This window comes from Henckelia pumila, chromosome 1 (genome assembly GCF_033568475.1).
Source record: "Henckelia pumila isolate YLH828 chromosome 1, ASM3356847v2, whole genome shotgun sequence".
NCBI classification, from domain to species: domain Eukaryota; kingdom Viridiplantae; phylum Streptophyta; class Magnoliopsida; order Lamiales; family Gesneriaceae; genus Henckelia; species Henckelia pumila.
This window is the reverse complement of record NC_133120.1, coordinates 78,533,812-78,543,696: the sequence shown is the minus strand read 5'-3', so window position 1 is coordinate 78,543,696 and position 9,885 is coordinate 78,533,812. Positions and strand designations below refer to the sequence as shown.

Sequence of the window (9,885 nt, the reverse complement as noted above, 5' to 3'; positions counted from 1 at the left end):
ATCCATTATACTTTTATTAGCCTTTTGTTTTTATTTATAGCCAACTAACATTGTCCATAATATCTTTATATTGCTCTACTTTATCCACACAAATAAATTGATCTGTACACCATCACTTTTTGTGTTATACAAAATTATAATTTCATTGTCTCCAAAGGATGTTCGAGTTCGTATAACATGTACTCATTTGATCTATGATCAGGAGTTTGATTCCTTATACCAATATTTTTTTAAACGAAGCAACTCGTTTTACTTAACTAACGTGATTGCAAACTATTAAATTAGTTCAAGAGTTTATCTAATGCAAAACAAATGATAGTGATTGTGTTCCCATGTCATAAAAAAAACTCTAATTTCATTATAGTTCTTGAATTATAAATTATATATTACTATAGATGATGAATGGATTCGAAAATTCATATTTATATTTATATTATACAAGATAAATGGAGGATGTTGGTTTTGAGGTGATAGAATAATTGATTGAGGCAAGATGATTAAGATTTAAGGGGTTCGTTGAATCTATTTTACATGGTGAACTTATTATTGATTATAGGATATGAATAATTGAAGCTGTGTATTTTATAATGTAAATTGATATATTTCTTTAAAAAATATTTAAATATTTGAATTTTCTTTTTTGAAGTGATGAATAACTCCATTACACAGTTGTGTTAATCTCGCGTCATCAATGATATTAATGGTAGGTTTTCATATCTAAACGTTGGTTTGAAAAATTACATGTTAATGATAATTGAAATTTAATAAATTCATTAGAATTCCACCATTATATTTAATGTCTGTATTTACTTCACCAGAAATTTTTTTAGACCAACATATTTTCTTATCAATTACAAAATTATCCTTGACTTATATTTCTTTTATTTTATTTGTATTAATAATTACCTTTTGAAAAGAAAATCGTGTAACTAAAATGTACATTTAACACGATTGATTATTATTATAATTATCGATATAACTTCTAACATGGCTTTATAATAATTACTATATTGCGAAGTTCTCAAACACCCTCACCTTCTATATTTTTGGCTAAATTATTAAAATATATCAAGCAAATGGCAATAATCAAATTTCTTATTTAAAAGATTACTTTATTCATTATCTTATCATTTTCATTTCTTTTTTTAGTAGTTTTATCCAAACTGATAAATTTGATATATAGTTTACCAAGAAGCTTAAATTTAACAAATATATACTGTCTTAAAGCATAGTGATTACATATCGGCTATATTACAAAACATAATTGCTGCATAAAAAAGTAGATAAAAGAGGTTTGAGGGATGGCCGAATCAGAATTATCTCATCTAACTCCACCCACTCCCACCAGTCTTTAACTTTCTTTGATTGATTTATTTATTTATTGTAATTTTCAACATCTCGATTTCTTATTCTCTCTACGCCGTTAACTCCCTTGAAAGTAGCAACTTGAAGGCATTTCTGAGGTATTTTTACGGTCCATTGTAAGCTACAATAGACTGTCTTGCATAATACAGCAGATATAGAGCTGCCATTCTTGGATTAGTTCTGCGAAAAGCTGAAATCTTTGGCCTTATTTTTGTGGGGTTCAAGGGATTTCAGTTTCTGGGTGGTGTAATGCAGAGGGGTTTGGGTTCTCTCTACGGGTGGGAGCCGATCGGTGAAGTGCCGGCGATTTGATGGGAACGAGGTTTTCCGCGTTAAACGCCACCGTTTCATGGAGTTAAGGATTCGGTGTAACCGATGTGTCGAGATTTCTTCGTTTCCAAGATTTAAGCTGAGTTTTGTGTTCATTTGTGCCAAGGTAGTGTTTATTTTTTGTTAGTGTTCTTGCTTAGTTTATGGGTTTTTTTTTGGACCCTTGTGGATTTTGTATGAACTGCGAAGTAAAGATTTGATTTTTATCGAAGTGTTGTAGCTGTCATAGAATATTTCGTTGATTTGGGGCTGTTGGGAGAGAGAATGCGGGGGATAAAAATAGGAAGTCTGCTGGGATTTGGGAGCTTTTAATTCTGTTCCATTACCAATTGCAAATTCTGGCATTGTGTTCCAATTCTTTTATCAATCTTGATTTGTGAACTCGGGGTTATTTTTGGAAGCTAATTACATTCAACATTTTTGAGTCTTCTTGGTAAGTTTTCCTATTTGGGTTTGGCATCCCTTTCATGAGAAATTATATCGGCTCCTTGTTTGTTGATTCATTGCTATTCTAGTCTTTGCTGACGGACTTGTAATCATGCATAAACTGTTTCTTAAATTTGTGCGTTCTATAATTGTGTTTATTCATGTATTTGACTCTTTGCAAATAATGGATTTCGTTAAAGTAGGCATTTTTTTTTAAACTTTAATAGTCTAGTTTAACGTGCTCCAATTGCTTTCTGGATTTCCTGGGGATTTTTTTTTTTAAAACCTATTTCTTCTTGGAATGACCTCATACTGATTCGCACATTAGTGTAAATGAAGTATGCAGACATACAGTAAAAGTTATTATCTGTCTGCATTTCAGGTTCTATTGGTATTGTTGTTACTGGATGGTGTTTATTCAGCCAACAAAGATTTTATATTGCATAGGCAAGGACCTGAACAGGGCAAGGAGAATATAAAATCACATTCTTGTATCCACGATCAGATTATCCAGCAAAGGAAGAGACCTGGTCGTAAAGTTTATTCGGTTTCGGCTCAGCTCTATGACGAAGCTGATAATTCCATGTCACTTCACCGTAGGGGAAGGGCATTGCTTGGTCTTTCTGAACCAGGGAAGCAGCATAATGATGCTAAGCTACCCATCAGGATTTATTTAAATTATGATGCTGTTGGTCATTCATCAGATAGAGACTGCCGAAATTTGGGGGATGTTGTTAAGGCAAGCTTCTGCAAAAACCACTTTTGAATTTATCACATTAAAAATTTTGGCTGGGTTTTTTTCACCTTTGCCTTTATATTTTGTTTACCAGCTTGGGGAACCAACTGGTGCTTCTGTTTCTGGAGCACCTTCTTGTAATCCTCATAGCAATCCTCCGGTGTATGGGGACTGCTGGTATAATTGTACACTAGATGACATAGCTGGGGATGACAAAAAATTTCGCCTTCGCAAGGTAATGGTCTTACTCGATTTTATTTTATTAATATGTCTCTGGTTGTCGACTGTTATCACATCGAGGATCAAATGCTTGAAACTTATAAATGGAGGTTGTTGAGTGATGCAGTTTGGTATCTAAAAAGTGGCTTAATATTCACGCGGATTAATAATAGTAGGATATTAAGGGTGGAATTTGCTCTACTCAAGGTTGTCTGTTAAAAACACGTAACATACTGTATTTTTTCAGGCTCTTGGGCAAACAGCAGATTGGTTCAGTAGAGCCTTATCTGTTGAGCCTGTGAAGGGGAATCTGCGTTTGAGTGGATATTCTGCTTGTGGACAAGATGGAGGAGTGCAGCTTCCAAGGGAATATGTGGAAGGTAACTTTTTTGCACAGAGTAATCATATCTCAACGCGCCATGAAAAGCTTCCTTTAATAACAAATTTTTTTGTTTTTTCAGAGGGAGTTGCTAATGCAGATCTGGTTCTTTTCGTCACAACCAGGCCAACAACAGGCAATACTCTTGCATGGGCAGTGGCATGTGAACGTGACCAATGGGGTCGTGCTATTGCTGGTATTTGTTTTGCCATACTAAATTTTGTATGAGATAAATTATTGTCTTGGCATTTTATCAGATTCATTATTTGGTGGAGGAGGATTACCACTGATATTTATTTTTTGAATACAGGACACGTAAATGTTGCACCTCGCCACTTGACTGCTGAAGCCGAAACTTTATTATCGGCCACTCTAATCCATGAGGTAGTTAACTTAAGATACAAACTTTACGAGTTAGGGAAGTTACTTTTTTGGTTTAAGCTCTTGAGTTCTTGCTTTCGTAGGTTGTGCATGTGCTTGGATTTGATCCTCATGCCTTCGCTCATTTCCGGGATGAGAGGAAAAGGAGGCGAGGTCGGGTAAGTAGTGCTGTAAACTTCAATATTTCTTTGTGTTATGAGATTATGTCATTTGATGTTGTCCTTTGTGCGTCTATGTACTAATCTTCACTGTCATAGAAGATGGAAAATTATATATAGTAGAAGTGGAAGTTCCCCTTGCAGGTTGATTAATTTTTATTCGTGGAAACTGGAAAACAAGATTTTTTTTGCAAAATACATTTTTGCAACTAAAATTCGATACTGAAATTTCTTGACAGTGACTTGTTTTCATATAAAACTGAATGAAGACAAGAGTCCAGAAAGTGCCATTTATCACCTTTCTGAAACAGTGAAAAGATATTCAAACAAACAAGCAAAAGATTTGAAACACGAGGAATCAATGAAAATGGGATGCTTTAACCCTAACTTGTACTCTGACCCTATCTTCTGGAGACCTGACTGAGCAAGTTAAACTTCTTTGTAGGTTGTTGATCAAGCTATGGATGAAAAACTTGGACGGATAGTAACAAGGGTGGTGCTTCCTCGAGTCATCATGCACTCACGCCATCATTATGGGGTAGGTTAATGGTTTATCTTTGTTTTTACAAAGCCAAGAAAGTGTACCAGTGTGTAACATTTCTTACAATTTTTTCTTGTTTATAGGCTTTCTCAGTGAATGTCACTGGATTGGAGCTTGAAGATGGTGGTGGGCGTGGCACATCAGGTCGTTCTCCATTCTTGTTTCTAACTCCTATCAGTAATCTGAGTATGTCCTTAACTTGATTATATCTGACTGCCGATTCTTATTTTGCCGTCAATTTTCCACAGGTTCCCATTGGGAGAAAAGACTTTTGATGAATGAAATTATGACTGGCTCGGTAGATACAAGATCAGTAGTTTCGAAAATGACCCTTGCTTTGCTTGAGGATAGTGGATGGTACAGAGCAAATTACAGCATTGCGGATCGCCTTGACTGGGGTCGCAACCAGGGAATTGAGTTTATTACCTCACCTTGCAGCCGTTGGAAGGGTGCATATCACTGCAATACAACACAGTTTTCCGGATGTACATACAACAGAGAAGCCGAAGGCTACTGTCCTATTGTAAATTACAGTGGGGATCTTCCCCAATGGGCCCGCTACTTTCCACAGGCCAACAAAGGTGTGTTCTTGAGTTACATGTCTTGAAGTTTAACTCTTGTACTTTTCTTTGTTTAAAACAAACATATGTATTTTTTTGAGTTTTATTTCATTTTAAATGTTGTTAACTTGGATTTTTTCCGTTTTATATGCCTTTTGGATTCACACATATACTCCATCGACTTCACTTAAATCCCTTAGAGAAGGTTGAAAGCGAGCTTCTATTTTAACTTCCAATTTTTCTGTCATTGTGGCATGATTGCACAAGGAGCCAACTTTCATTTATGTCCTTAGCTGTTTGACCTAGTTAAATGAATCTGAAGATTTGAGCCCACAAAGGAAGCCCAGAACATCAGAGTTCACATCGTTAAAGCCCATGAGGAATAGCTTACGTTGGTGCATCAGAAACAGAGGATAATTACACAATAGGACTAATCTAGATATCAATCAAAATGATGGTAGCTGTTTCTGATCGACAATGACTATAAATTTTATTTCGGTGTGATGTAGAGAAATCATCCTAACAATTAATAGTCTATCTAATGGGAATTTTCTTTCTTTTGCAGGTGGTCAGTCATCGTTGGCTGATTATTGCACTTATTTTGTAGCATACTCTGATGGATCATGTATGGACACTAATAGTGCCCGGGCGCCAGACAGGATGCTAGGTGAAGTCCGGGGAAGTAATTCAAGGTGAAATTTTGTTTAGAATGCTTTGATAGAATCACAAGTGTAAAATACAAATAAATATTTTTCATATTGTCCTTGCATGTAGGTGCATGACCTCATCGTTAGTGCGCAGTGGATTTGTCAGGGGATCTACGACCCAAGGCAATGGTTGTTATCAGCACCGGTGCATAAACAATTCACTGGAGGTAGGATTTGGTAAACAAACATGTTTATTGATGAGTTTCAAGCCTCTTGGTACCGTAGCCTAAATATATTTATGAATGTTTTTCTAGGTTGCCGTTGATGGTGCTTGGAAAACATGTCCTGAGGTTGGTGGACCTGTTCAATTTTCAGGCTTCAGTGGTAATGACATAAATTCACGTGTAATGGTGACATATCAGCTGTGTGCTTATACATGTGTATATGTGCGCCTGCGTCTCTGTTTTCTTTTGTAAAAGGGTGTAAGCAATCATTTGTTTCATAACCTATTGGTTAAAATGTTCCCTGCCAACTTTAGGTGAACTGATCTGTCCAGCATACCATGAACTTTGCAACATTGATCCACTCCCTGCCTCTGGTCGGTGTCCTAGTTCATGTAATTTTAATGGTGACTGCATTGATTCAAGATGTCATTGCTTTTTGGGGTTCGAGGGTTATGATTGTAGCGAACGTGAGTGTATCAACCTTTGACAAACTGATATATTTTTATTCTTATGTGCGTTTTACAGTACCGCCTTCTCTTTCATTTACAGGTACTTGCCCTAACAACTGCGGTGGTCATGGAAAGTGCCTTGGTAGCGGGGTGTGCGATTGTGAAAACGGGTTCACTGGGATTGACTGCACCACGGGTATTATAACATTACACAAACCGATTACCTTTACTACTAATTTAGCTAAAAGCATATAAAAGTGATCTTTGCTGAAGTTGATTTACATGGTACATTGGCACCCTATTGTGATATGCAGCCATTTGCGATGAACAATGCAGTCTACATGGTGGAGTCTGTGACGATGGTGTCTGTGAGTTTCGATGCTCAGACTACGCAGGCTATACGTGCCAGAATAGCTCCATGCTTCTCCCCAGCCTCTCAGTATGCAAAGATGTGTTGGAGAAAGACGTGTTGGGGCAACATTGTGCGCCTAGTGAGTTGAGTATCTTGCAGCAGCTCGAAGAAGTTGTTGTGATGCCAAATTACCATAGATTATTCCCAGGAGGTCCTCGAAAATTTCTAAATTATATTAGAGGCCGCGACTGTGATGGAGCTGCTAAGCGATTGTCCTGTTGGGTAAGTCTTTTCTCCCTTATTTTTACTCTTGCTCCTTTTCGTAGAAAGCCATTGGGCGTGGCTTACTCGTTTAAAACGCCATGGGTCCACAAATTACTATAGTTTGTTGTCTTCTGATTCATTTATGCCACTATTCAAACCAGATATCTATTCAAAAATGTGACAAAGACGGCGACAATCGGCTGCGTGTATGTCATTCAGCTTGCCAATCTTATAACCTAGCATGCGGCGCATCACTCGACTGCTCAGACCAAACCCTGTTCAGCAACGAGGATGATGGCGAAGGTCTGTGCACTGGATGGGGCGAATTGAATTCATGGTTGTAACTATGCCAAGGCAGGAAACGAGTCGGGCTGCAACCCTTTTGGGACTTGTGTACATTGTATGTAGCATCTAGTTTTCCTTATTTTCTACAGTGGTCGTCATTTTTGGTAGGAAAAAAAAATGTGGCACAAATTGCAGGTGCATATAATATAATAGTGTAGAAATCTTGACCATTCCCAGCCCAAAATTGTTTCAAGAAGATTTGGGAGGGATTGGATGATTGTTGAGGATTTGGCTTTCGAAGTGGGAAGTCCAAATGTAGAGAAATTTTAAGAATGTATGGATTAATACAGAAAACATTGGAAAATTGTAAATGTAAATCGTTCCTTGTCTGTATTATGTTGGTTTCTCCAATAGAAATGTAGTGATATGGCATATATTTTGGCCCTTGTAATGTTGTCTTTTACATTTATTACCTATTTGGCAAGAAATAACTACCACCATAGCTTGAAATTCAACCCAAAAAAGGAAACTCAAAATGTTCCAAACAACAAAGCTAATGTGGTGAAATTAAATTTGAATAATCCATCAAACAAAGAGATTATTGTGGTACTTTGTAAACTACAAACTTATGAGTTGGGACAAAATGTGATGAAGTAATCTGCACCAGTGCAAGTAAATGTACTCGTAGCATCATCGTACGCATAGCTGTACGCCGCCGGGCATGCATTCTTGAATATCTGCGAGTATTGCGTCGGCGAGCACGTTCTCGCCGTCGAGTACTGGCCGGTGCAGCAGAATTCCGGCCTATCGAACGCCGCGCATGCGCTCTTGCATGCCACCACGGCGCCTCCGCCTTCTCCGACCACCTGCAGCTCCTTGGGGCAGTTCCCGTTCACGTCCGCCACGCACCCGGCGTACTTACAGTCTCCCGACCCGCCGGAGGGCCGTACTCCAAGGCCGACATTGTAGCCGTCCACCAGGCTCACGTCGTAGAAATCTTGGGCCATGTGGCCACTGCTTCCCAAAGTGAATTCCGCCAGACTGACTGGCGGAACCCCGCCGCCGGTGCATTTTAAGTTGCCACCGCAGTCTCCGGTGGCGCACCTCCCGTTTCCGGTGTCATCGAAGTTGCATCCTGTACGAGCCCAGAAACGGCCGGACCAACCGGCGGGAGCCGGAAGCTGGACGGTGGCTCCCGGGGCCAAAGCAAAGCCGCCGCCTCCAAGAATGGCGATACCATTGCCGGAGAGCGTGGCAGGCCAAATCGTGTAACTGCAGCTGTTTTGGAGCGTGAATACAGCCCCGGAAACAATATCGAAACCTCCTGCAAATTCAAATGAATCCAACATGCAAATTTATATATATGATCAGCAAAAAATTCAGTCCCATTACAATACATACAAATACAATTTTTTTACCCGTGAAGAACATGATCATGAGGAGCAGAACATGGACAGCATTTTGCTCACTCGCCATGGGATTCATGATAGTGTAAATTATTAAAATGAAACAGCTCTATCTGCAGAGAGAGTGTGTTTTGGTGGAAGTTGAGGTATGGAAGTTGGTTGTATTTATAGAAAGATTTATTATGGGGAGGAAAAAGATTGCAGTAGTTGGGAAGTCTTGCAAAGAATTCCCCAATAGAAAATTATAATTTTCATGCAATAAAAAGATAGAGAAATAGAATGAAATTGGTGGGGATATAACCCACAACTAATGCACGTCAAAGGGTAGTTTCAAGACGTGTGAGACTGATAAATTTGCTTGTTAGTGGGTGGATTTTAATTTATTGTTTACCAAAAACTGTTGAGACTCATTTTTTGGATTCTTTGTTTTGTATTTTATCACCACATCAACATGTAAATATCTATCCTGGATAGGAGTTTCTTGAGACCATTTTACGGGATAACGAGAGTGAAAAATAATATTTAACTAGCAAAAAAACACACATATTTATGTGTGAAAACTACATAAAATATAATAATTGAAAGAAAAATTTGAGTGAAAAAAAATGAAAGACATGAAATGTTTTATGTTTTTATAATAGTGGTGATAAACGTGAGAGAGAGGTTGAGAAAGTGGATAGTGAGAATGAAATATTATTTTTTTATCCTTCTTGTTTTGGTTTTTTTTTTTTTTTACATTTCAATTAATATAATTAGGGGCATTTTAGGACGTTTATATTAAAATACCAAATACAGTTATTATGAGTCCATCTTCCTTTATTAAATAGTAAGATATAAAAACTTTTATGAGACAATTTTATGGTCAATTTTGTGAGATTGATCTTTCATTCTATCCGAGTCATAAAAAAATATTATTTTTTATCGTAGATATGATTTGGTTCGACCCGTATCACGAATCTCACATATATAGATCTGAGATAAGAGATTTATTTCGCAAAATTAATCGTGAGATGACTTTTCAAAAGTGTTTGTGATATAGAAACTTTTTTTTTTTAAAAATATGGTTTTATAAATGTTAATTTAGCAAGACAATACCATACCTATGTTTAATTCTTGATATCTATACTTAATATTAATTAAATTTAAATCCCATCAACTAACTT

At 37.3% G+C, this 9,885-nt stretch overlaps 2 protein-coding genes across 2 annotated transcripts; one reads left to right on the top strand and one right to left on the bottom strand.

The window, feature by feature from the left end:
* The first annotated feature begins 1,272 nt into the window (after window positions 1-1,272).
* On the top strand, window positions 1,273-7,752 carry LOC140874726 (uncharacterized). Its single transcript, XM_073278095.1, has 17 exons — window positions 1,273-1,801; window positions 2,504-2,860; window positions 2,952-3,092; window positions 3,324-3,456; window positions 3,538-3,651; window positions 3,766-3,839; window positions 3,920-3,994; window positions 4,440-4,532; window positions 4,619-4,679; window positions 4,784-5,116; window positions 5,661-5,787; window positions 5,870-5,969; window positions 6,057-6,126; window positions 6,281-6,433; window positions 6,516-6,611; window positions 6,730-7,049; window positions 7,193-7,752. The coding sequence occupies exons 1-17, from the start codon at window positions 1,715-1,717 to the stop codon at window positions 7,373-7,375; spliced, it is 2,517 nt and encodes an 838-aa protein (XP_073134196.1). The 5' UTR covers window positions 1,273-1,714; the 3' UTR covers window positions 7,376-7,752.
* A 14-nt stretch (window positions 7,753-7,766) lies between these two features.
* On the bottom strand, window positions 7,767-8,856 carry LOC140874735 (pathogenesis-related protein 5-like). The gene is made up of 2 exons (XM_073278106.1): window positions 8,735-8,856; window positions 7,767-8,640 (listed from the first exon to the last, which is right to left on the bottom strand). Exons 1-2 carry the CDS (start codon window positions 8,799-8,801, stop codon window positions 7,943-7,945), a joined length of 765 nt encoding a protein of 254 aa, XP_073134207.1. The 5' UTR covers window positions 8,802-8,856; the 3' UTR covers window positions 7,767-7,942.
* Between the last annotated feature and the right edge of the window lie 1,029 nt (window positions 8,857-9,885).

Bases quoted from the DNA above. Each gene is read 5' to 3' on its own strand.
- LOC140874735 (XM_073278106.1), bottom strand. From the start codon at position 8,801: ATGAATCCCATGGCGAGTGAGCAAAATGCTGTCCATGTTCTGCTCCTC. The intron at 8,641-8,734 runs GTAAAAAAATTG...TTGAATTTGCAG, and splicing joins CATGATCATGTTCTTCACGG to GAGGTTTCGATATTGTTTCC.
- LOC140874726 (XM_073278095.1), top strand. From the start codon at position 1,715: ATGGAGTTAAGGATTCGGTGTAACCGATGTGTCGAGATTTCTTCGTTT. The intron at 3,457-3,537 runs GTAACTTTTTTG...TTGTTTTTTCAG, and splicing joins TCCAAGGGAATATGTGGAAG to AGGGAGTTGCTAATGCAGAT. The intron at 5,788-5,869 runs GTGAAATTTTGT...CCTTGCATGTAG, and splicing joins GTCCGGGGAAGTAATTCAAG to GTGCATGACCTCATCGTTAG.